Source organism: Aspergillus homomorphus (genome assembly GCF_003184865.1).
Source record: "Aspergillus homomorphus CBS 101889 unplaced genomic scaffold BO97scaffold_54, whole genome shotgun sequence".
Taxonomy (NCBI): Eukaryota; Fungi; Ascomycota; class Eurotiomycetes; order Eurotiales; family Aspergillaceae; genus Aspergillus; species Aspergillus homomorphus.
Window position 1 is genome coordinate 164,670 of NW_020291940.1, and position 23,106 is coordinate 187,775.

Sequence of the window (23,106 nt, forward strand, 5' to 3'; positions counted from 1 at the left end):
GAATCCGGAAGGGGGAAAAGTAAGAAGGGTAACGCGGTCGCAATCAATCATAACAATAAAATTGACATCGATGCAACAACACAACAAGACCAACAATAACTCTCTGGTTCACCTCGCCATTTTGTGTGTGCTCGCCGTACACAATGCCGCCCGGGAAATTCCCCAACAATGTCAACCTTCCCAGCGACATCCAATTCATCTCAACTCCACCAGCGCAGCCCTCGGCCTTCAACGCGACGGACGCTGACAGTGGAGTTGCCCTAACCACCGTCCGTCTCAACTCTTTCTTGTCCGATTGACTGCTTGCTGATTGAAATCCGACAGTCGCCTGCCATTCATAATCCTCCTCTGCCAGTGGACGGACCCGGTCATGAAGCATTTTCCAATTTCTACTTGATCGGAGCGCTGGTCGGAATCCCTGCTATCCTGACATGGACAATGGGTGGCGGGATTAAGACCGGCCTCGTTCTCGGTTCGATCACTTTCTTCCCTATCCTCGTCGCTTTCTGGACTTGGACCTCGTGTTGCAGTCCGCCCACCAATACGAAAGTCAAATTGCCCGGTCGGCCAATTGAGGACTACGTGACCTTCAAGAACGAGGCCGATCGGACGAAATGGCACGGTCGGAACAAAGTCCCCCTGCAAACCTTCTGCGAGATGTATCTGGATGGCTCTGTCGATTTCAACGGCGACTGTCTAGACATCATGGAATATCGACATGATTGGGCCAACTTTCGGTTCACCTGGGATCTATTCAAGTATATTCTTCTGACCTTCGCCCGAGATGTTCTCTTCCACACCAAATCTCAAGATGAGGAACAGATTCGTCCGAACTACGACCGCGGCAACGATCACTACGCCTGGTTTCTCGGCCCACGCATGGTCTATACCTCGGGTATCATCTCGGATCCTGATAGGGAAGAAACGCTGGAGGAAATGCAAGATAACAAAATGGCGATTGTCTGCGAAAAGCTTGGTCTCAAAAACGGCGAGACTCTGCTAGATATTGGATGTGGATGGGGGACACTGGCCAAGTTTGCGAGTCTTAACTACGGGGCAAAGGTCACCGGGCTCACTATTGCCCAACACCAGACAGCATGGGGTAATGATGCCCTTCGGGCAGCTGGAGTTCCGGAGGCACAAAGTCGAATTCTCTGCATGGACTACCGTGATATCCCCCGTACGAAATATGATAAGATCACGCAGATCGAGATGGGAGAGCACGTGGGCGTACGCAAGTTATCGACCTTCTTCCGTCAGTGCTATGACCTCCTCGAAGATGACGGTGCCATGTATGTCCAGCTCTCCGGTCTTCGTCAGGCCTGGCAGTATGAGGATTTTATCTGGGGACTGTACCTGAACAAATACATCTTCCGCGGAGCCGATGCCTCCACCCCTTTATGGTATTATGTCCTGGCCTTGGAACGGGCAGGGTTCGAAATCAAAAGGTGAGTCAGCCAGATTCTATCAACAGGTTTGCCAAGACTGACAAGCTGCAATGGTAGCATTGACACCGTTGGCGTTCACTATTCTGGTACACTCTGGCGGTGGTATCGCAACTGGATTGGTAACGCGGAGACGATCAAGGCCACCTACGGTCAGCGATGGTTTAGAGTATGTGCTTATCAACCTCTCCCGGTTGATCGATAATGGCTGACGAAGCACAGATATGGGAACTCTTCCTTGCCTGGTCCGTGATTGCCTCTCGCCAGGGCAGCGCCACTTGTTTCCAGTTCGTCGTGGTGAAAAACCTCAACTCGACACACCGTATCAAGGGGGTATCGTCCCAGTACGGCTTATCAGCTGCGCTGGCTGCGAGTAGAAGCGCTGGCAAGTCGAAGCTGCCATAGGTCGGTCGGGATTTCATACCATCGACCGGGCATACACAGAGTAGAGCACTCTTTGCTCTTGGACTTCACATGCAGAGCTTACGTGCAATCGATATTATGGCATACAAAGGGGGACACTTTCTGTTATGATAATTATGATGATGAGAGATTCTGCTCTTGCGTGAGGCAGCAGCTTGACAGGATCATGTGACCCACTACATGAGTTCTTATCGATGAGGACTCGACTCCTAACGACCATGATGATCTCTTCTCGTGTCTCACATATGCACCGGTCGCATTGACCTCACCGTAGTTACCAAGTCATGACATAGCGACACTGAGCCAGACCTATGCCAATGCTCTCTGTTGCGTAGATAGATTGAGATGACTGCCAGACCCATCGACATGGCAACATGATCGCATCCGCTCGGTGGATCAAAGGCAATCATCTAAGCCGTCGGATCGAGGGCTACATGGCCTTCGTAAATGGCATAGAGGCGGGGGTCGTTTGTTGCAAATCAGGTGCAGAACAGCCGTCGATGTTGGGTGGTTAATGGGCGGCGGGGAAGTGCTGGGACGTTGGCTTCGTCGATGGTCGGATTGTGGGGGATTGCCCGTCGCATTCAATCTGGATGAAAGCCATTGCGTGCACGGGGTAGCCGCTCTGCTTTGGAGATCCGAGGGGTCTCAGAAAAGAGTTTCGGATCTCGCGCATAGCCTGGACATTGGGCGCCTCGGAACGGATTCGTGGCACTTGACCCGACCCTGGAGACAACTCCGGCACCCGTGACTGCAAAGAACCCCAACTATTGGGTAATGCGGGGTGTACTTCGGTGGAGTGCATGGGAATCAGTTCCCAGCATGGAGGGGATCCCTCTCCACTGCAGTGCATTTTTGCCCCTGAGGTCAGATCGGGCCAGTTGAGGTCGTACCTCTGGTCCACTTCTGCGGGGGAGCTGATAGGCATGCAGGAGCTGGAATTATCAGATGCTATTATTCCTCGTGTTTTTTTAGCTTATCCTTTTGACCTCCGCCACAATGCAGTACTTGCGAGACACGATGCATGAGAAATCCACAGCAACTGACGAACAAGATGCTGTAAGGGAGTATGACGGATGATACCACGAAATTATTACTACGGTCCGAATAGGGCAGCTATGCCTCATGAAGATCGGTCAGTGCTTAGTACGCAAACTTCTTTGTCGCGATTCTTTCATGTCGGACTACACAAGACTTATCACCGGTCTTACTGTTTGCATAATGTTCCAAATGATGTATTCTCTGGTAATTTAGTCCGACACTAAGGAGCCGTTTCCAAATCCAAAGTTGTATAGGGATCAACGAATGACTGGTAAGCACTGATCTTGAAAGGCAGTAGAGCGTGCATTGAGCTCTCTCCTTTACTGATCATGCATCCGAATGGCTGGTCGCGTCAAAAAAAGACACTCGCAGCTGGGCTGCTGATGATAGAACTTGGTAGCCGTCCTCGGATCCAGAAAATACATGCCTCGGGAGGATGACAAGGTGCATATCGGCCACTAGCATTCCGATCTAGCCTACAGTAAGTCTCTATCATCTTGATCGCTATCCGACTATCAGATGAAGTTGTCGCAGCAATTCGACTCATAGCACTTAGCGCCACGTGAGCACCGGGCCTCGGATGAAGATCCGAACCCGAGCCGAGATGCTGCAGTGGCTGTTATCAATGCCGAGGACGATGATCCAACCCAATGTTTGATTGGATCTGCGCAGTTCCCAGCGCAGTCTATTGTTGCGGGCTATGGTCAACCCCGGAATTAACCCCACAAGACAGAGGTGGGAATAATCTGGCTTTGCGCAGCATCCTTGGTGCTAGGACGGATCATGCGGGGTTCTTGAACCCGACTGTTCTCTACACATATAAACCACCTCCCGAAGCCGTAACAACCAGACACAACCTTCTCCAGACCTCACCAAAACACTACCTTCCAAACAACTACCACAATGGCCCCCTCAGCAACCTTCATTGATGTGGAACCGCCCACGGTGATTGGGCCCGCGACCAAGAAAGCGACGCGACCCTCCAATGCGCTGCCTCAATCCTTGATCCAGGGCGCAAAGGTAGCCAAACGAGAGAGTTTCGACCCCGCCAAGCACTTGAGCTTCCAGCCTCCGAAGTCAATCTATACGATGGAACAGCTTGGACTACAGGGCCATGGCATCTCCCCTAACGCTGCGAGCGAGCCGTTCCCGCTCTTCACCCAAGAGGCCATTGCCCAAATGAGAGCAGAGATCTTCGACGAGAAGGTGCTGGCAGAGTGCCAGTATTCGTCCACCTTCAACAAGAACATGGTCCGTGGCATGGGCCCTGCGTAAGTCCCCCGGAATAGCCCCCGGTTGCGGAGGCGAGGTTGCTAAGTGATTCTCTTAGGCGTGCACCATTCACCTACGACGCATGGAAGTCCCCCGAAGTGCTGTCGATCATTTCCCAGGTGGCCGGCATTGAGCTTGTCCCATCGATCGACTTTGAGATTGCCAACATCAACATCTCGGTGCGGGATGAGAATTCCGAGGTAGAGAAGACCATCTCTCTTGTGTCGGATGATGAGCTTCCGGCGGTCGCCTGGCATTACGATAGCTTCCCTTTCGTGTGTGTGACGATGCTGTCGGACTGCACGGGCATGGTGGGCGGAGAGACGGCGCTGCGAGCCCCGAATGGAGAGATCATGAAAGTGCGCGGACCGGCAATGGTAAGTTTTCGTGTCTCTCTCTGTCTCGCGGGTAGACTGGTAATTCATCGAGCTTACACCTGGGATTATCGGATAGGGCACTGCGGTGGTGTTGCAAGGACGATACATCGAGCATCAGGCTCTGAAGGCGATGGGTGGTCGCGAGCGAATCAGTATGGTGACTTGTTTCCGACCCAAGTCACCTCTGGTGAAGGATGAGACAGTCTTGGTGGGTGTCCGGGGAATCAGTAACATTTCCGAGCTCTATACACAGTATACGGATTATCGGCTGGAGATTCTGGAGGAACGCATCCGGCACCAGCGCAAGCAGGAGCGCGAGCGGGAAGTGGCGCAACGCCCCTTCAACGTCCCCGACATGAAACGCTTCCTCACCAACCAGAAGTTGTTCATTGAATCGATGTTGCAGGAAATCCAGGAGGTCGACTGAATCTTAGCTAGTCTAGAGAACGAATTTCATTTTGTTGAGTTTGCACATTTGATTTTCCTAATTTCGTGGATTTTTCATTTAAATTGAGTAGTGTCTCCAACGCAGTGCGTGGAGTCAGTAGTTGTCAGTCGTTTGAGTTCACTACGGGGTATTGTAATAGGATCAGTAGTGAGTTCTGCCAATGAGTGTGGTGTGTCTAGTGCGCAGTCAGTTGTAGACAGCAGTTGTAGAAAATAGGTGTAGAAAATAGGTGTAGACCAGCAGGAACTGTCGACGTCATACCCATCGGGATGGTCCAAAGAAGGGCAGAAAGGGAGAACTTGGAAGAATGCACTGGGCAGTGCATGATCCGAGATACGAGTTAGTACCGTACGGAATACAGTCTCCGTAGTAAGGTACTGCGAAGGCCCGTGACTGACTGTAGGCCCTAGCCGTCAAGCCGATCTCGGACGGGTCTGCCTGATCGGGTAGGTTGTCGGAAGATCCCGGGCTGGATCCGAAATCGACAGACAAACACATTCACGTCATGGCAAATTATTTCCAACATCCCTCCATCCCGGGCGTCGGGTGGCCCGGTAAGCGTATTGGGTAGAGCAGAGAAAGCAATGCCACTGGATTAAGATTTGCGGGGCCCCGGTCTGAGTGTTCAATGGATACCCCCAGGAAATTTCCTTGGCTTGGGCGTTGGGTATTTGGGTCTCTGAAAAGATTAATTACTCTACGTCATTCATCATTGGTCACCACTCACACCACTCACTTCCTCCCCGAATATAAAGTGTTGTCTGCCCAGGCCGACATTCAAGAATACACCCATCTCAACTCACCAAATCACCTCCTCTCAACATCATGGATTCCTCAAAAATGGTTGACCACAAGGATCACGAACACCTAGAAACGGTCCCAGACCAACTTGACATTGTCAATGATGACGTTTTCGGTGAACTCACCGAGGGTGGCCCCAATTATCGCAATGTGCGTCCCCCATGACCACTCACTCCCCTGTTGCCAGGATGGACAGCTAACGACTTCATCAGGTCGGCTTTGTGGGCACCGTCATCCTGATGATGAAAACCCAAATTGGCTTGGGTGTTCTCGCTATCCCATCCGCATTGAATGTCCTGGGCATGGTTCCCGGTCTGATCTGCCTGCTTGTCTTTGCCGTGATCACCACCTGGGCCGGATACGTCGTGGGAACCTTCAAGCTGCGGCACCGCGAGGTATACAGTCTCGATGATGCAGGGGCAATTATCCTGGGGTTGCCCGGCCGAGGCATTCTCGCAACCGCCTTCTGCCTGTGTATGTCCTCCCACCCGACCACTTAAAGCCCGAGCAGAACTCTAATCCGGAGAGGTCTCTCTCTGCCATAGACTACGTTTTCAACAGTGGCTCCGCAATTCTAGGTCTCTCGGTCGGTCTGAACGCGGTTTCGTCCCATGCCACCTGCACGGCGGTGTTTGTCGCCGTGGCGGCAATCGTCGGTTTTGCGTGTAGTAGCATCCGAACCCTCGGCAAAATCACCTGGCTGGCCTGGATTGGATTGCCGTGTATTCTCACTGCTGGTATGGCTCGTGAAATCCCTGTCCTCGACGCTCGGATACTGACGCGACTCAGTGTTGATTGTCACCATTGCCGTGGGTCTCGAGGATCGTCCCGCCGGGGCCCCGGCAACGCCGGGTCCTTGGGTCTCGGATTGGAAGGTATTTGGCAATCCGTCGTTTTCCGATGGGATTGCCGCAGTCTCGAACCTGCTGTTTGCCTTTTCCGGTACCCCCGGCTTCTTCTCCATTGTGTCGGAGATGCGTGATCCCAAGCAGTATACGATAGCCATGGTCACCTGTCAGGCTGGGGTGACTGCTGTGTATGCGATTATCGGCTGTGTGGTTTACTACTACTGTGGGAGTTACGTGGCCTCACCCGCGCTGGGCTCCGCCGGCGGAGTGATCAAAATCATCAGCTATGCGTTTGCCTTGCCCGGACTGATGGTGACCATGACCATTGTCACTCACGTAAGTCCCCTCCCCGATGAATTTTCCCGACTATCCGACGTGCTGATTCCGGTTTTGCTGGGATAGATCCCTGCCAAATTCATCTTTGTGCATGCCCTGCGCGGATCTCGGCATCTCAGCAGCAACTCGCCGACCCACTGGATCAGTTGGCTCACCTGTACTTTTGGGATCACGCTGGTGGCGTGGATCATTGCCAGTACGATCCCCATTTTCGATGCGCTCTTGTCACTGATCGGAGCATTGCTTTGCCCACTCATCTGCATCATGCCAATGGGGGCGATGTGGCTGTACGACAACTGGGGCAATGGCACCCGAGGCAAGCCGAAGACCTTGCGGTGGATGATCGGAGTGGCGTTGAATGTCACTCTAATCATCTTGGGGGCTTTCCTGGTGGTGGCCGGTACCTATGGCTCGGTGATTTTGATCATGAACTCCTACCGGGCAAGTGGTGGCTCGGCGGCCTTCTCCTGTGCGGACAATTCGAATTCTTCATAGTATCTGTATATCTGTATATCTGTATGTCTGGAACATAAGAATAGAAATGATACCTTTCTGTGTCGCATAGATGATATATACAGTATTCATGCATTGCAGCCTCAATGGCAGTGAAAACTGTCTGAGATGGCAGTGTGGACTGCATTTCTCTGCATCATGGAATCCCCCGCACTGAACCGAAGGAGGGAATGTTAGGCGAGGGGCTCTCGGGAGCGGCCGACCCAATCGGGACGGATATTGTCAGACTTGCCTGTTCAAGTAGTTTTCCCGACGCCGGGGTGGCTGGTCTTTTCCCTTTACAATTCACCGTGGACAACGTTCGTAACTTAGTACAGTGCCACTGGCTCAGAGTCAGCTATCTAACTTGAATTGGAAGTACCCTCTACTAGCCTAGCCCCGAGACTACCCCCCGTGACTTGACCCCTTTCTTCGCTTGGTTGAGGGAGGGCGTGTGAAGTTGAAACCCCGAAGGAGTCAGGACCAGAAGATCACTGGGGTGTCCGACGAAGTGGAGACAGAGAGGCGATGTAACTTGTAACCGATGTCGCTCGCAAAGCTTGACACATCAACCCTTTGTGACGAGTTTGACGACCGGGGATCACTCTGGGACTAACTGGAAGTGGTCCGAAAAATGAGAGCCAGCAAGCCCCTCGAGTCCGATGGCAAATAACCCGACGAATCCGAGGATGTCTCGGATGCTCCGAGCCCCTTCTCTGCTTCGGATGCACAATCAAACTTGCCACCTCGGGTTCATCCTGTCCTACCCCAGGTTCAGGGCCAAAGAAAAACGCGGGGCCCCGGATACTCGTTCGCTCCGTGGATATAAAGTGGATCGGTCATCTCCTGCTGCAGCCGTGGAACAACAAACCCCGGCTCCAGCTCATAATCCATCTCAGACCTTCCCGGGCCCTTTTTGCTCCTCCCAAGTCTTCCTGTGTCCCTCCCTACCTGGACAAACATTTCCACTTTTGCTAGTCAACAATGGCAACCGTCTTAGCAGCCCATACGATGGCTTCCGCTGCAATCACTCTCGCAGTCCTAGTACCCTTCATTCCACCAGCCATGGCAACGGCCAAGCTACGCGCCAATCGACGAGCCTCTTTGCCACAGCTTGGGTGAGTTGGACCAGACGCCCACTGGATTCTTTCGTGAACGGTACTGACCGGCCATAGCGATATCTCTTTCGGAAGGGCAGATGAGGGTCTCAAAGGCCTCTGAAAGAAGCAGCCGACAGCGTCACGAACTTACACGAGACATGAAGAAACTAGTACTTTGACAGCGAAGCGATGGGATGTTTGAGGAGTTTAATGGATGGGTCTTTGTAGATTATCTGAATAATGCTTGAAGATTCTAAAGGAAGAATCATAATGAACTCGATTGAATAACAAGAAGCTCTCTGAACTGAAAAAGCTGCGTCAACGATACTATCCTCGCATGGTAGCAGTGCTGCCTATAGTAGGTGTTAGCTCGAGGTTGCTGAAGATTTCGCTTCAGGCGAGCAGAGAGTAAATGGCCGAGGTGTCTATTGAGTCTTAGTTGATGGAAGCCACTGTCTCTTCTGTCAGGGGCTGGATATGAGAATAGCATGATTACTTGGGTTATGTCTTCACTTGTTCACATGCTGCCTGGCCTGCCATGAGAATTGAAGAGGCATATATACTATCATTGTATGAAACTTTACAATTCGGAGCAGAGCCTAACAATTAGACAAATATAGATCATAACCTCCTTCTCATATAGCTATTCCGCCACCAGAGCATTGACTTGTTGAATTTCAATAACTGCGTTTAGAGTAGTTACCACCTGAGAAATTCCTACTGTCGGTACGAGCTAAAGCTAAAGGGCGTGTGTGGCAGACCATTGCCACGCGCTCTAGATTCAATTGTGCGATTCCCAGGTACAGCTCCTTGGGGCGTCTGGAAATAATGTCTCATATTAATGATGAATACATCGGGACTCGAGGAAAAGTGCACTGGAAAAACGTGGGTGACATCTTTATCTGGAATAACAGGCTGAACAATACAAGCGAGCCTTCAAAGGGAGTTCCTTGCAAAACTGAAGCCTTAAACTATGGTTCTCAATGCCTCCTTCGTATCATATGTGTACTCTAACTCCCCGTGCCAATAGTTCTGGGCGGTCGCTTTCGATACCTTCGCAGCCAGATCCAGCGCCTCCAGAACATCTTCCGGCAAGGGGCCTTTCTCGAGGTGTTGGAGATTCTGTTCAAGTTGTGCTTGACTTGAAACACCAATAACGATGCCGTCATTTCCCCCGTCCTTAATGTTGAGAGCCGAATGATGGATCAGCCAACGAAAGGCAATTTCCAACAGGGTCAACCCAGACCGCTGAGCGGCGGATTCGATGATACGTAAGGCTTCAAAGAGCTCGTCCTTGAAATAGCGCTTGCGGTAGACGTCTCCCACCTCCCCGTCAACATTCGAATATCGGCCTTCGCTTGGGACAGCATCGACTTGAAGCGACGTATACTTGCCGGAAAGAAGCCCACCTGCAATGGGGTTGTAAACAACAATATCTAATCCATAGCGCCGACAAGCCGCAACGAGCTCGGGATCAATATTACGGGTAATGGCATTGTAGACACATTGAAAGACCTGTCATTTTGTCAGTCTGTGCCTCAACAAAGATGGGAGAAGCGGACCGTAGGTTGGACCCAGCCATTAGCTTTGCAGATCATGACCACTTCCGCCAGCTCGTAGGATGTGAAGTTGGAGATACCGAGCTTGCCGAACTTGCCCTTTTTATGAAGCTCATCCATCTTGCGCAAGGGTTCCTGAAAGGGGACTGTTCTATCGGCGGCATGCAGGTAAAAGATATCAACGTAGTCAGTGCCTAGCTCCTCGAGCGACTTGTTGAACATTTGTTCGAGTTTCTCGGCCTTGTGGGCACCGATTTTGTCTTCGTCGTTGCCGCCATACGGGTACCATTTGGTTGCGCAGGTGAGACCGCGCGCTTTCCAATTCGCAGCGCGGGTAAAAGCCTCTTGCTGGCCACCCACATAGGAGCGGGCGGTATCAATTTCACTGTAGCCTTGTGATTGAAAATAATCGAGCACCGAGTTGTAGGTGTCGAGGGAGGTAATACGAGCGCCAGTTGAAGGGTCGGGCCCGCTGTTAGCCATATTAGCCACGGTGGGTATAATAAGGTGACTATTTGGAGGCTTCCCGGACTTACAACGTCATTGTTCCCAGAATGACTCTGGCCTTGCCTGTTCTGGGTGACATCATTGCAACTGTTTTTGAAGTGTATAATGTTTTTGAAGTGTATGATGTCTTTGTTCGCTATGATGTTGAGCTGTACTCAATATATATATATATCTGGTTGGCCTTTGATCTCGGCGCAGGGTCGGGTACGATCCGATTCTCGGCCTCGGCTAACGCCTTCGATTATAAATCAGACGTATTCGCGCGATGTTTGTACTACCCTATCCTCCAGCCCGCATGTTAGCGATAACAGAATCATGACACTGATAGTGGCTGTTCTACGCCTATCAAAATCCACAATACTTGTCTGAACAACGTGGCACTCCTGAATATAATAATTGTCCTCTGTACATCAGTGTGTCTGTGGTTATCACCCAGAGTCAGCGAACGGGACCCTTGTATTCAGGTTCGTCAAACGCGCTGTGTCCAATTAGATCTAAAGTGTCTGTAATGCTGACGAATGCTCCGAGGTGAGGCTCAAGATGTATATCGTGCAAGGCATACTTTGCCCCGCCTCGCCAACTGTACAGACGTCCATGATGGTTACCACTTTATGAGTTACGGCAACGAATACCTACGCAAGCAAAGATATTCTCACCAAATACGCTCATTTATTGTCGGAAAGAGACAAGGGCTGGGATCATCAAAACTTCCATCGCAGCTAGATCGGCTCAGCCGCACGCGAAAAGATCGCCGGTCAGTCGGATTCTTGACAGTCACCAACACTTAAATTTTAGGGTAGAAGCTCTTGCACCGAAAGCGACAGTGCGATATTGGATAGGGCTTATTCAGTCTTGATCTGATCCGGAAATAATTTCCCGCCCGCAATGATGGAGCCCTGAGGAGCCCGGGCGCCGCGCTCGCATTCGCCTACCAAATTCGGCGGAAGTCCGGGTACATGCACCCGATCGGGGCGGCGGGGCCACGCCCTTCAGCAATCCTCCTGCCGACTACTGATAACACCATGCGCTCGCTACCTTGGGTTGTGCTCGGAACAATTCTAAATTGACACCATTCTGACCAAGGCGCGGCGCAAGTCAATCATGTCGATTTATCTCGAAGCAGAAGCAATCGCAGAATACTACACGCGAAGGAACAAGTCCGGAAGGTAAACCATGAACTGAACCAATGATCCCATACTACACGCGAAATAACATGCGATAGCAGATGTCATCTCTCCAGAATCATCTCCATCACGAAACGACCCAAGTTTGGCACCTTCGGTGAGGCAGTACGTATATGTGCATGTCGCTGTTCGAACCAGGCTGAGAAATCCTGACTTAGAGGACTAATTCAACAACAACGACCGTGACGAAGACCGTCATCTGCCATATCGAGGCCCTGCCCTCCAGCGCTTGATGCGATGATATCGTACAACTCCTTCGCCCAAAATCCTGCCACCCTGTGTACGTGAGATTTGATGAGTCGAAGCGTCGACGAATCTCGATCGACACCACGCTGAGACTAGTGCTTGTTAATGCCAGCTCGAAGGCCTCTCAAAGCTGCCCTCAAAAAGACAACCACGTCTGCGGGCTCCCCTACCTGACAGGGCCACCCGGCTGTGGAGCTCGTTCGGGCTGAGCTGCAGCATCATAGAGATTATCTTCGTGAACACACCCCGTGCCTAGTTCTTCGACTATCAGGTGATCTTGTCACGTGCCGACGTAAGACGAGCGTTTTTGGAGGTCCTGAAAGGGGTTGACATGATGACGGAATTGCGCGAGATGATGATCAATTTTCTTCTTTGGCATATATAGGTTATCTGGCAATTGAGTCTAGCACATACGACCACAGGGTGTGGAAAACAGGGCTTCCCGTCCGCTCAGCCGTACTTAAGCCACACGCCGGGAGGTTAGTAGTTGGGTGGGTGACCACCAGCGAATCCCTTCTGTTGTATGTTTTTGCTTTTTCTCACCCCTCCATCCGATGCCCCTCGTCTGACCCTTCTCATATAGACAATCCTTGAGAGCTAATTGCGCCATGTCATTGATCAACCTTTTCCATCCCGGATAGACTACAGGTTATGTAGCTTTTCGGATCAACTGCCCGTCTCCATGTGCGACCAGTGCCTCAATAAACGTCGCCCGGCCGGCGTGCACCGTCCTAACTCGCTGGTACAATCCCACAGTAGCATCATCAAATCCTCCGCCCTGACGATGGCCCGAGCCCTGACTGGCAATATCACCATCCTTTCTACGCGTATATCTGTCCAAGTTTCGAGGCTGCAAACCGGGCTGCCGCCTAGAACTGACTCACGAATATCTCATGCTTTCCACCTGGTACGATATACTCGACCGATTATAGCTAGATCAAACACTGATTGACAAGCACGGTATAGATATTATAGTATAATGTCCATCCCGATTCACAATGGCGGTATAACTTTGAGTAGGAGTGGGTAAATTTAACTCACAAAAAAGATTTTTATCACGACGCCCCGACAGCAGAGTACACGCCATAGTCTATTTGTTGGACATAAAACCTTAAACACAAGCGTTCAATAAGGAGGCTAGAACTGATTTTCTCTCAGTATACCGCCACTGCAGCTGTTAAGATACTAGATGCAACCTCACATCTGCTGGTGTAAACTCCTACAATACCCACCAGTGAAAGTCATCTTAAGGCATTACATCCGTTGCTTACAAGATGTAAACCAGGGCAAGAAGCTTTCCATACAAAGCAGAATCCAGAAATTTGCAGCGGAGGTCGCCATCCGCGCCAAGTATAGCTTGTGCAAACAGATCAAACACAGCGGTCAACAGGGCAGCCCCTGAGAGTGCTTATCGGGCACTACCCGAGTGAAAGTTCTCCTTTGCGAGATTCCCTCTACTTGACACACTCTTCACCCATTATCGACCAACATGTGCCCACTGAACAACGATATTCTTCTCCTTATCTTTGATCAAGTGGATAAAAAACAAGATTGTCTTACTCTTCTGCTCATATGCCGTCAGTGGTACTCGTTACTCCTTACCAAAGCCTACCAATCAGTCAGGCTGGGTAGCGACCAAATTCACCTTCTCGTGCGGTCTGTGCAGAATAATCCAGAGATATCTCATGCTATCAAAGATCTAAGCATTACCTCAGGCTGGAGATCGGAGAATGACTACAATGTAGAACCATTGATAGACACCGTAAAGCAAGTTTCGCCGGGAGACTGGGAGAGATGGGTGGATGGTCTCCGCGACGGCGAAGGGGATGCATGGCTGGCAATACTTACACTTTTCGTGACAAGCGTTACGAGTTTGTCTCTGAACATCTCAGGGGATTCGAGGTTTTTCCTTCCGATGGTAGCGCGAGTGGCAGCCCGGGACAAGCCTTTCGACAGCAAGTCCGTACTCCAGCATCTTAAGATTGTGGAGCTCGAAACAGATGATCTGAAGAATAGCTATTACGCCACTGATTGCCTTCCGTTTTTGAAGTTACCGTCAATGCGCATGTTTAGAGCGAGCGGTCTTTGCGAAGAGCAACGAGGAGAACCAGCTTTCTCTAAACCGGGCCCGCGGACCTCAGGAGTCATAGAGCTAGACTTTGGCTTAGGGCCGTGTAACGGCAGAAAAGGCATGAACGATTTCATTGCGGCCTGCGCGAATCTGGAAGTGTTCGAGTATCAGCACGATGACAAAGCAGTTTGGGCAGAGAGCTACGTCGGATTCCGTCCGAGAGCGTTCTACAACGCGCTCTGCACGCAGAAGCACAGTCTGCGCGAGCTAAGACTCAACAACACCGGGGAAAGTCACTCTGATGACATTGATTCTGAGGACGATGATGGCAGCGTCGCATGGGATGATTTTGGTTCCCTGGCCGATTTTGGGCAGCTGCGTGAACTACATATTCCAGTTCGGACTCTGCTACAGATTGGTCCTCACAACCGACCACCATGCTCTCTCGACAGGGTCCTCCCACCTAACCTGGAATTGCTGAACCTGGCCTACTACTACCAAGAAGACTTTGGTATTGTTATCGAGAACTTACACAGCCTACTCAAACATAAGGAGCATCGATTCTGCAATCTTCGAGAAATTCAAGTCCAACCTTACTGTGTGTTGTTAAAACCTGGCGCTATACCGCATTGGAGCAACTTCATAATCCCTGATCTTGTGCAAAAGGGCTTCACGCCATTCAAGGAAGAGTGTAACCGCCTGGGGGTCGACTTTAACTTTACGAAACATGGAAATCATAGGGTCATAAGACCGACTTGATGGATTCTACCTCCTGCAGCACCTTGCATGTCACGCTTGGAGCAAGCAAGCCAAACTATCTAAGATTACTGTTGGATCATACCGAAGCTCGGGAGTATCATGTGCAGACTCTGATGTGCGGACACTTGACATGAACAGACCCAAGGCTCACCTCTTCTCGAGACTTCTCATGGGCAGATGACCAGCGCTGGTACTATCTCTAGCGACCTATAGCCACTGGGGATTGTTGTTTCAATGATAATGGCTTGGCAACTCTGGGAAGAGGCTCCCTGAAAATAAGAGGATGGTCGAGAATTAGGCCCAATTTCTCACTCCTACGCTTTGAATAGTGGTTTTGAAGCGCTTTTCTAGATTTTGCATACAGCACAGTAAAGTGAATGAAGCATATCTAGCATGTCAATGTAAAGTCAAGGTATTTGAGCCACGGGCCACTGGTAAGAACTTCTGTCTTGGACAAGGCATTTATTCACAATTTTCAGGGCCAGTCCACAACTAATGAAGAAGGCTGAAATTGAATTGCTCGATGTTCTTAAAAAAATTGGCCCAGCTCTAAGATATGACTCGGCAGTAAAGTACACCTAGAACCAGCATTTCTTGCCTCGAACATAGACTGCATTGTCCATTTTATGTACTGCCAGTCAACTAACATGAGGGCTTTTTGACAACAGTATCATTAATTCATCGCCATTCAGGTAATCCCCATTGCTGCATCCATTCGCACCCCAGAACCTTGCTAATTGTTGCTCGCTCACCTGGCTCAAGCACTAACATCATCTTCATCATCTGTTGGAAAGCCGTCTCCTCATCTGGCGGAAGCGGGCCAAGGCCCTGTTTTTCCCTTGATAATTGTATATACTCTGCAAATCGATTATCCCAGCCCCAAAGCAGAGTCCCATAACGCTGCTGAAGATCCTCTGTCACGTTCTTCCGACCCTCATCGAACCATCTATTTCTTCCCTCCCACAGATCCCACCACCGCTGGGGGAGCTTTCCGAGCGTTTCCACATGCTCCACGGTCATTTCGTCCAGCGAGCCTTCAAATGTCTCGAACGGTGGTCTACATCCAAAAACATCCCATATAGTGCACGCAAGTGTCCAGATATCACTGGGAAAAGAAAGAGGCTCGTTTGAATCCTCAGCAAAACGAGATTCGGGTGGCGCAACCACAAGCGGGGTATGGGCAGAGTACTGTTTACTTATTCGAGGGTCGAAGGCTTCACCAAAGTCGGAGGTTTTGATCTGGGCGTCTGCTAGTGTCACTTTGTCACTTTCGATGCCTAGCCACATAGGCATAATGACCTCAGGTGGCACCCCGGGGTCCAGAGGGGCGCCATCTTCGCGCACAACGGGCTCCTTCATTGGCTCCCCTTTTTGACGGCGTAGTTGCTTGAGGCTAATGTTTTGCATGTCTGGTGGTAATTGAAGTAGGATGTTCCCTGCGTGAAGGTCTATGGACTTTTAGCCTAACGCAGGAAGGGGGGAGCTTGACCGTGAACGTACCACCATGAACAATTCCTTCGGAGTGGATGAAGTGCAGCCCGAGTACAAGCTGCGCGGCGATGGCTCTCGCTGCAGGGAGAGGAAGTAGTCGATGAAATGGGAGTTCGTTCACCCCATTCAGACTAATCCTCTCAAAGCTTGACACCAGACACTGATGGGTGCCATTAGGACAGGAAATTATGAAAGCATCCTGGAGGATTTGAACAAGGCCACTCCCCATATGGCTGGACTTAGTTTCTCTGAGTCGCATTAGAAGTTCCAATTCACGGGTTCTGTGGGCTGATTCAGCAGTTGAGATCTTGAGAGCAACAAGACAATGTTTTCGGGTATCCTCAGCAAGCCAGGTAGTAGCATTTCGTCCAAATCGCAGCTTGTCAACAACTTTGTATCGAGCCTAACTGAGTTCATCACCGAGCGATACAAGGTGATAGCCCCCTGGGACATAATAGCCCACCCGTTCATATCCCTCAATGAATTTATACTTGACCTTGCTGGACTCCATGCGTGTCACCAAGGCTCTTCTCACAGTCTGTAAACGGAACAAATGTGTTCGTTCAGACAGTGAACACAGCACAGATGTCTTAAGCAGATTAGGAAAAACCACTAGTAGCACAATCAGGCATGATGCTACACAATGGTAAAATACTGAAGGAGGTTGACAAAGAAGGTTAGCCGATGTAAAGAACACAGTCAGATAACAAGGGACCGGCAACGGAACAAGTATCGTCCGATATGTAGGCGCCCTATCTCCCTTACCCTGTCGCAGCTGGCAGGCTATCCCTTCAATACCGCCTCCCTGATTACGCTTCTTCTTCATTCTCCAACACATCCGCAGGTATGAGGAAGAAATGCTAACTTCTGGGAAACAAAGTAAATCCGTATGTGCCGACTGAACAGATCGAGGCGACTTTGCCAACCATTCAGACACTAAGGTTGGTAGCGGGGTGGGTTTCTATACTTTGGAGATGACGCGCATCCAATGCACAAAACGCGTGAGAGTTGTTCTCTTGTGTTAGCCGAAGCTCCGTAATCCTGAATGGCAGCTTAATCATGATAGGAGGTCACTTTGATAGATGCTTTCATTGACTGGGCGGGGCGCATAAAACCTCCCCAATCATTTATCTCCCTTAAGCATAGAGAAAAACATACGAAATCAGTATATACAAGCGAGCGACTCATGTAGATCTATCTGATAGAATCTCCCGATCAAACTAGACAGTCCACACTCCCCTCGCCCCAATGCTTCTTGGACCCTGTCGCCCCCTCTTCCTCCACACTCCCACTCCCATCACTCCGACTAACCTGCACCTGCACATCCGTCGTCTTGACAATCGCCCCGCCATTACCCACCCGTATATCTTCCTCGCTACTCAAACTCAGATCCAAACTCCCATTCCTTCCACCTCCGGCCTCCACACCCACATGATACTTCCGCATCTCGCGCCGCAGCACCTCGGTCGAGGTCTGTCGTGGCCGGTTAGCTAGAGGGAGTTCAAACATGCCCTCGTCCCGATTCCAATCCCCCTCCTGTGTCCCCCCACCTCTTTTGGTTGTTCGAAACCGGATTCCCGAAGTACTCGTACTATGGCCATAGCCATAGCGGTACATATTTCTGGCGGAGGAATAATTATCGGTCATGCCGAAGAGACGCGGCCAGCAGCGACTGGCGACCGCCTTGAGACACGGGGCGCAGGCGGCGACGACAGCGACGTGTACTTCAACAACGGAGCTGCAGAAGCCAATGGCGTAGGTCCTGTCGGTAACGGGGTGGGTTGGGAAGAAGCCGTTCGCGAGGAGGATGATTCTCCAGATGCCGATCGCTGTTGCTCTGTTGTTCGTTTCTTCTTCTTCAGTCCTCCTGGGTTGCGGGTAGTAGAGAGAGAGCGAGCGAACGTACACCAATCCCATACACAAAATCACGCAAACGGCCAGCTTCTTTCGCCATGGCATGTGCAGCCGGTAGGTGATCAAGGTCGGGATCGAGACAACGAGGATATCGGTAAATAAATTGATGGCGGCGGTGGCGACGTAGAAGGCCCCTTGGTTCAGGCAGGTGCCGTTGGCGAGGGAAGTGTCGTAGACGTAGGCAATAGGGTGGCACTGGAAGATGTCGACAAATAGAACGGCGAGAAAGAGGAGGATGGTGACGCCCATGGTGGACCAGATGAGGAGATTGACAGTCCGCGATTGCGACTCAAGGCGGCGGAGGAAGAAGAGGATCGAGAGTTTAACCATCGTGAGGCAGGGGTTGTAGACGAGTTGGTTGACGAAATTCCACTTCACAGCAAAGCCTATGGGTGAGCTGGTTTGTCTTGCCGTGGGAGGGTGCGGATATCACTCGGAGGGTTCGTACAATGAGGCCGGTTTTCACATCGTAGTCTTGGGGAATGTCCCATTCGTGGATGCCCACGTAGTTGGTTTGAATATCTAAGTTTGTCAGATTGAATATCACCTGGCCCATGAAGATGCAAACATACAATACCATGAGGTGATAGATTGGCCGATGGCCAGTACCTAGGAATGTTTAGTAGCGAATAAACTGACTGGGGAGGTCCGTCATGCAACCCACATATCCGACCACGATCAACACATCGTCTGCGACTATTAGCCCGAAGCTAAACCACCTGGTCGGAAATAGAAAGCTCACCAGGCCCAAACCGCATTCCTGTCATAAACCAACTCCATGATCGCAGCACGACTGCGATCCCTCCTAAAATAGGAAAGGCGACTACAACCCCCAGAGCCACTTTCTGGTGACTGTCGTCAACCATTGGTAGTGGATGAACATTCAAGCTTTGCAAAGCCCTTTGAAATTCACGGATGGGGGAAGGGGAACTATATAAACTCGGTGCAGCAGCAAATAGGGATACTCTCTCGTATGCAGGTCCATTGTGCCGGTTCCTGCAGCTGACAAGGTCAGCAGGGATGCGTGACTTAGTCTGTCTGGTCTGAAGAACGGCACAATAAGAGGCTAGACTCTTTGATTTGCCGGCAGTGAGAACCTCGGTCAGACAAAACATAGGCAATGCCCGTGGCGTGCACTATTCACCTCAGAAGCGATGTGCAGCCAATAATACCGACTCGTAGGGAGCTGGCATCTGGCCGGCTCGTCCGGAAAGCACGGCAGGAAGCGTGAATAGACAAAGCAAACGTAATTTTGCCGAGACGTGCGACACTAACAAGCGCAAAGAGATTAATTTCATGAGAGATAGAAATCGCTGCCTGGGTCTTGATTAGAAGCTAATCGCGCCGGTAGTTTAGGGCTCGGGGCGGGATTGGCCGATGCCCGGACTATCTGGGGTGCCAAATCACCGGACCCTCACTAACGCCGGACTATCCACAACAACTTCTCGCTAGCAATGAAACTAGCACCGGGGAATGCGATCAAGTGTCCCGTGCAATCTCCGGCAAGGACCGGTCCAGACGTAGGTCTAGGCTAAACAGCAGACTGCGCATCGGCCGACTGCACATTGTTATTGACTTTCAACCATGATTCAACATGGGCTGTCTCGCCTTATGCCCACCGATGCTGGGAGAATCTCCTGAGTATTTAAAGGCCCAAGTCCCGGCCAGTAAATGGGAATTGACAATCCAGTGTGCAGCATGGCTCCTTCAACACCTTCACTCCTGGCCGTTCTGGGCGTCTGTTCGCAGGCTTTTGCCGCTGCGGCGACAGTCTCAGTGGCTGCCACCACGGTGTCCTCCTCCAACTCAGTCGCCAATGCGTCGTATTTCGTTAGTGAAACACAGCAGCTCACAGAGAGTGTCTTGAGGACGCTGGGAAGCTACAAGTCTCTGTTCAAGTTTGGTGAAGCCCACCTATCCCTGCCCGCAGAGGGCATATGCAAGGTTTATCCCGGAGATGCTGCGTGGCCTTCGGCCTCAAAGTGGTCGGTATTAGACCAAGCACTGGGAGGTGCCCTAATCAAGACGGTTCCTCTGGCTGCCACCTGTTACCCGGCCTGGTCGGCATACTACAACCAGACAGCCTGTGAGGAGATCTCCGATGACTGGACTGTGTCGTACCTGCAGTATGTTCTCAACCCCTGTGAATGTCTCTACATGCAAAACTAATCGAAAACAGTGCTGCAGATCCCGCTTCAATCATGTGGCCCCTATTCGAGGGCCGTAGCTGTCTCCCGACTGACATCGCGACCGCTTCCAACTGCACCATTGGTGGCTACAGCAGCTATGCCGTCAATGTCAGCACTGTGGCGCAGATCCAGCTGGCGGTCAACTTCGCCCGAAACCACAGACTGCGCTTGACAGTAAAGAACACGGGCCACGACTTCAACGGCAAGTCGACCGGTGCCGGATCCCTAGGCATCTGGACCCACAATCTCAAGGACATTGCAGTTTATGATGAGTACCACCTGGGTAACTACAGTGGCCCCGCCGTGAAGCTGGGAGCCGGTGTCCAGGCCATCGAGGTTTACGAGAAGGCCCACGAGCTCGGCTACACTGTGGTGGGCGGCGAGGGCAAGACTGTGGGTGTAGCCGGTGGGTACGTGCTGGGCGGCGGCCACTCGCCCATGTCCAGTGTCTACGGGCTGGCTGCTGATCAGGTTCTGGCCCTGGAAGTTGTTTTGGCCAATGGTCGCTTCGTCACCGTGACCGAGCAATCTAATCCCGATCTATTCTGGGCTCTCCGCGGCGGCGGTGGTGGTAAGCACCCATCTCTCCAATGTCGATCCACCCATCTCGTTTACTCCCAGTACTTACATGATTCATAGGGACCTATGGAGTCGTGACCTCCATCATCACGCGCCTTCACCCCAAGATTCCTGTCACCGTCTCCACATTCTCCTTCATGACCTCTGCCAACGTCACCGCCGACACCTTCTGGGCGGGCGTGGACGCGTACATGAAGCGCTTCCCCACCAACGCCGACGCGGGCACGTACGCCTACTTCTGGATCATTAAACTCGGGGAGGAGAGCTTTGAATTCTTGATGAACCCTTACTTCGCGGTGAACCACACGGTGGCTGAGTTCAACACGCTGATGGCCCCGTGGTTTGCCGACCTGGACCGGCTAGGCATCACCTACACCCCGAATACAACCTACTACGACAACTTCTACGACGCTTGGGAAGCGGGCTTTCCCCTCGAGACCGTCGGCAGTGTGACGATGATGACCGGCTCGCGCCTTATCCCGCGCGAGAACTTCGTCAATGCAACCCTCTTCAACCAGACCACTGCCGCATTCCGTTCGACCGTGTCTGCAGGCTACTCGCTGCTGGCCTTCAACCTCAAGGCTGAGCTCCCCGCTGGTTACCCGGAAAGCGCGGCCAACCCAGCCTTCCGGACCACACTGATGCACGCTATCACCTCGACCAGCTGGAACAGCAACGCCACCAATGCGGAGATTTTGGAGACAATGAATACCTTGACGTATGATGTGCTAGGCAAGTGGCGCAGGATCTGCCCGGATTCCGGGGCTTACATGTCCGAGGCGGATATCCAGGAGCCGGATTTCCAGCAGGCGTTCTACGGGGATTTATATGCCCGGTTGTATGCCCTCAAGCAGCGATGGGATCCCGCGGGGTTGTTCTATGCGCCCACAGCGGTAGGCAGTGAGGATTGGGAGGTGATGAGCATGGATGGGTTGCCCAGTCAGAATGGGCGGTTGTGTCGGGTTTGATAAACCTTTGCCGGTACTAACAATTGTATAAAAGAAACTTTAAGATATGTGTTGTATAGGCTTGTTTGAACTAAGGCTGCTGTAAATACACCCAGGCCTCATGAAACTGCCCTCTTTTTGAAGAGTTGGCCTGTGTTTTCCGTCGAGTTTGCGGCCAGAAGGGTCAAGAAAGACGCTAGAGATCGCGACGACCCCCAGTAACTGATCCGATTGAGCATATCAATTAGCCCTGCTAGAACGGTCGAGTCCTGCGCACAGGGTCGGTAAATTTTGAATTCGGGGGCTTCCAGCAGCGAATCACCCGTGTTGATACTAATATAGGTGAATTTTCGAAATTCCTCTTCCTCCTCCTCCTCCTCCTCTATGGTTACTACTCGCGCATAGGCACGGTCTGCCGGTGCGAGTTGCAGATAGTAGTACCAGGCTAATGCTGCGTGATAGAGGCTGATGGAAACATGAACGGGCGAAACCGCCCGGATAGAAACGGGCTCGAGACAGTGTAGCAGGAGTACCCCATGGAAGATCGCCCGCTGCGCGCTCATCGATGCCGCGCACTGAGAGGTATATACTCTAATTTATATTTTTTGATTTATATTAAATTAAATATTTATATTCTTAAGTTTGACTATTATAAATAATAATATAAAATTGATATATAATCATGATTAAAAAATTATAACATATTATTGTTATAATTATAAATATATATTAATTTTATATTATTCAGAACAGTAATTATAATAATATAAAAATTATAAAAAATAAACCTTTATCTAAAAATATATAATATTTATAGATTTAAATAAGATTATTTTTTTTATTTTTTATAATAATTTATTTTCTAGATTATTTTTTAAAGTTATTTATATTCTTATTTTTATTAATATAAAAAATAATAATTATTTTATTCTTTTCTTAATTCTTAAATATAAAAATAATTAAGTTAAGATTAAAATTCTTAAGAATATTCTAGTATTTTTTATTTATAATAAAATAATTAGTATATATCTAAAGTATAATTATTTACATTAGGGTTTACATTAGGGTTTACATTAA

The 23,106-nt window shown here is 50.6% G+C and overlaps 10 protein-coding genes across 10 annotated transcripts; 6 read left to right on the plus strand and 4 right to left on the minus strand.

The window, feature by feature from the left end:
- Positions 1-65: 65 nt before the first annotated feature.
- On the plus strand, positions 66-2,085 carry BO97DRAFT_377412 (S-adenosyl-L-methionine-dependent methyltransferase). The gene is made up of 4 exons (XM_025693057.1): positions 66-269; positions 325-1,448; positions 1,506-1,614; positions 1,668-2,085. The coding sequence occupies exons 1-4, from the start codon at positions 144-146 to the stop codon at positions 1,848-1,850; spliced, it is 1,542 nt and encodes a 513-aa protein (XP_025547226.1). The 5' UTR covers positions 66-143; the 3' UTR covers positions 1,851-2,085.
- A 1,355-nt stretch (positions 2,086-3,440) lies between these two features.
- Positions 3,441-5,199, plus strand: BO97DRAFT_228905 (uncharacterized protein). The gene is made up of 3 exons (XM_025690706.1): positions 3,441-4,180; positions 4,240-4,558; positions 4,635-5,199. The coding sequence occupies exons 1-3, from the start codon at positions 3,813-3,815 to the stop codon at positions 4,983-4,985; spliced, it is 1,038 nt and encodes a 345-aa protein (XP_025547227.1). The 5' UTR covers positions 3,441-3,812; the 3' UTR covers positions 4,986-5,199.
- Positions 5,200-5,807: 608 nt separating this feature from the next.
- On the plus strand, positions 5,808-7,480 carry BO97DRAFT_377415 (uncharacterized protein; the record flags this gene model as incomplete). The annotated part of the gene is made up of 5 exons (XM_025693058.1): positions 5,808-5,957; positions 6,020-6,281; positions 6,353-6,544; positions 6,597-6,991; positions 7,058-7,480. Coding segments are annotated over exons 1-5 (1,398 nt in total), but the record flags the coding sequence as incomplete, so codon positions are not given.
- Positions 7,481-8,450: 970 nt separating this feature from the next.
- BO97DRAFT_446457 (uncharacterized protein) lies at positions 8,451-8,718 on the plus strand. The gene is made up of 2 exons (XM_025698649.1): positions 8,451-8,601; positions 8,659-8,718. Exons 1-2 carry the CDS (start codon positions 8,468-8,470, stop codon positions 8,702-8,704), a joined length of 180 nt encoding a protein of 59 aa, XP_025547229.1. The 5' UTR covers positions 8,451-8,467; the 3' UTR covers positions 8,705-8,718.
- Positions 8,719-9,485: 767 nt separating this feature from the next.
- BO97DRAFT_399003 (aldo/keto reductase family protein) lies at positions 9,486-10,778 on the minus strand. The gene is made up of 3 exons (XM_025694216.1): positions 10,679-10,778; positions 10,146-10,614; positions 9,486-10,098 (listed from the first exon to the last, which is right to left on the minus strand). The coding sequence occupies exons 1-3, from the start codon at positions 10,729-10,731 to the stop codon at positions 9,550-9,552; spliced, it is 1,071 nt and encodes a 356-aa protein (XP_025547230.1). The 5' UTR covers positions 10,732-10,778; the 3' UTR covers positions 9,486-9,549.
- A 2,783-nt stretch (positions 10,779-13,561) lies between these two features.
- Positions 13,562-14,909, plus strand: BO97DRAFT_399005 (uncharacterized protein; the record flags this gene model as incomplete). Its single annotated transcript, XM_025694217.1, has 1 exon — positions 13,562-14,909. Exon 1 carries the CDS (start codon positions 13,569-13,571, stop codon positions 14,907-14,909), a length of 1,341 nt encoding a protein of 446 aa, XP_025547231.1. The 5' UTR covers positions 13,562-13,568.
- Positions 14,910-15,504: 595 nt separating this feature from the next.
- On the minus strand, positions 15,505-16,911 carry BO97DRAFT_462072 (kinase domain-containing protein; the record flags this gene model as incomplete). Its single annotated transcript, XM_025699398.1, has 3 exons — positions 15,505-16,357; positions 16,410-16,790; positions 16,821-16,911. The coding sequence occupies 3 exons, from the start codon at positions 16,909-16,911 to the stop codon at positions 15,588-15,590; spliced, it is 1,242 nt and encodes a 413-aa protein (XP_025547232.1). The 3' UTR covers positions 15,505-15,587.
- Positions 16,912-18,047: 1,136 nt separating this feature from the next.
- On the minus strand, positions 18,048-19,180 carry BO97DRAFT_377423 (uncharacterized protein; the record flags this gene model as incomplete). Its single annotated transcript, XM_025693059.1, has 4 exons — positions 18,048-18,237; positions 18,307-18,686; positions 18,763-18,836; positions 19,057-19,180. Coding segments are annotated over 4 exons (768 nt in total), but the record flags the coding sequence as incomplete, so codon positions are not given.
- An 832-nt stretch (positions 19,181-20,012) lies between these two features.
- On the plus strand, positions 20,013-22,063 carry BO97DRAFT_473305 (FAD-binding domain-containing protein; the record flags this gene model as incomplete). The annotated part of the gene is made up of 3 exons (XM_025700220.1): positions 20,013-20,440; positions 20,494-21,074; positions 21,143-22,063. The coding sequence occupies 3 exons, from the start codon at positions 20,013-20,015 to the stop codon at positions 22,048-22,050; spliced, it is 1,917 nt and encodes a 638-aa protein (XP_025547234.1). The 3' UTR covers positions 22,051-22,063.
- An 85-nt stretch (positions 22,064-22,148) lies between these two features.
- Positions 22,149-22,592, minus strand: BO97DRAFT_428779 (uncharacterized protein; the record flags this gene model as incomplete). Its single annotated transcript, XM_025697320.1, has 1 exon — positions 22,149-22,592. The coding sequence occupies one exon, from the start codon at positions 22,590-22,592 to the stop codon at positions 22,149-22,151; it is 444 nt and encodes a 147-aa protein (XP_025547235.1).
- Positions 22,593-23,106: the final 514 nt, after the last annotated feature.

What these genes read in the sequence shown, in the direction of transcription:
- BO97DRAFT_377412 (XM_025693057.1), top strand. Translation starts at nt 144, where the DNA reads ATGCCGCCCGGGAAATTCCCCAACAATGTCAACCTTCCCAGCGACATC. An exon ending in GTGGAGTTGCCCTAACCACC is followed by an intron (nt 270 to 324) that starts GTCCGTCTCAAC and finishes GAAATCCGACAG; the next exon opens with TCGCCTGCCATTCATAATCC. An exon ending in GCAGGGTTCGAAATCAAAAG is followed by an intron (nt 1,449 to 1,505) that starts GTGAGTCAGCCA and finishes CTGCAATGGTAG; the next exon opens with CATTGACACCGTTGGCGTTC.
- BO97DRAFT_228905 (XM_025690706.1), top strand. Translation starts at nt 3,813, where the DNA reads ATGGCCCCCTCAGCAACCTTCATTGATGTGGAACCGCCCACGGTGATT. An exon ending in GTCCGTGGCATGGGCCCTGC is followed by an intron (nt 4,181 to 4,239) that starts GTAAGTCCCCCG and finishes TGATTCTCTTAG; the next exon opens with GCGTGCACCATTCACCTACG. An exon ending in AAGTGCGCGGACCGGCAATG is followed by an intron (nt 4,559 to 4,634) that starts GTAAGTTTTCGT and finishes ATTATCGGATAG; the next exon opens with GGCACTGCGGTGGTGTTGCA.
- BO97DRAFT_446457 (XM_025698649.1), top strand. Translation starts at nt 8,468, where the DNA reads ATGGCAACCGTCTTAGCAGCCCATACGATGGCTTCCGCTGCAATCACT. An exon ending in GCCTCTTTGCCACAGCTTGG is followed by an intron (nt 8,602 to 8,658) that starts GTGAGTTGGACC and finishes GACCGGCCATAG; the next exon opens with CGATATCTCTTTCGGAAGGG.
- BO97DRAFT_399003 (XM_025694216.1), bottom strand. Translation starts at nt 10,731, where the DNA reads ATGATGTCACCCAGAACAGGCAAGGCCAGAGTCATTCTGGGAACAATG. An exon ending in ATTCTGGGAACAATGACGTT is followed by an intron (nt 10,615 to 10,678) that starts GTAAGTCCGGGA and finishes TATGGCTAACAG; the next exon opens with CGGGCCCGACCCTTCAACTG. An exon ending in ATGGCTGGGTCCAACCTACG is followed by an intron (nt 10,099 to 10,145) that starts GTCCGCTTCTCC and finishes ACAAAATGACAG; the next exon opens with GTCTTTCAATGTGTCTACAA.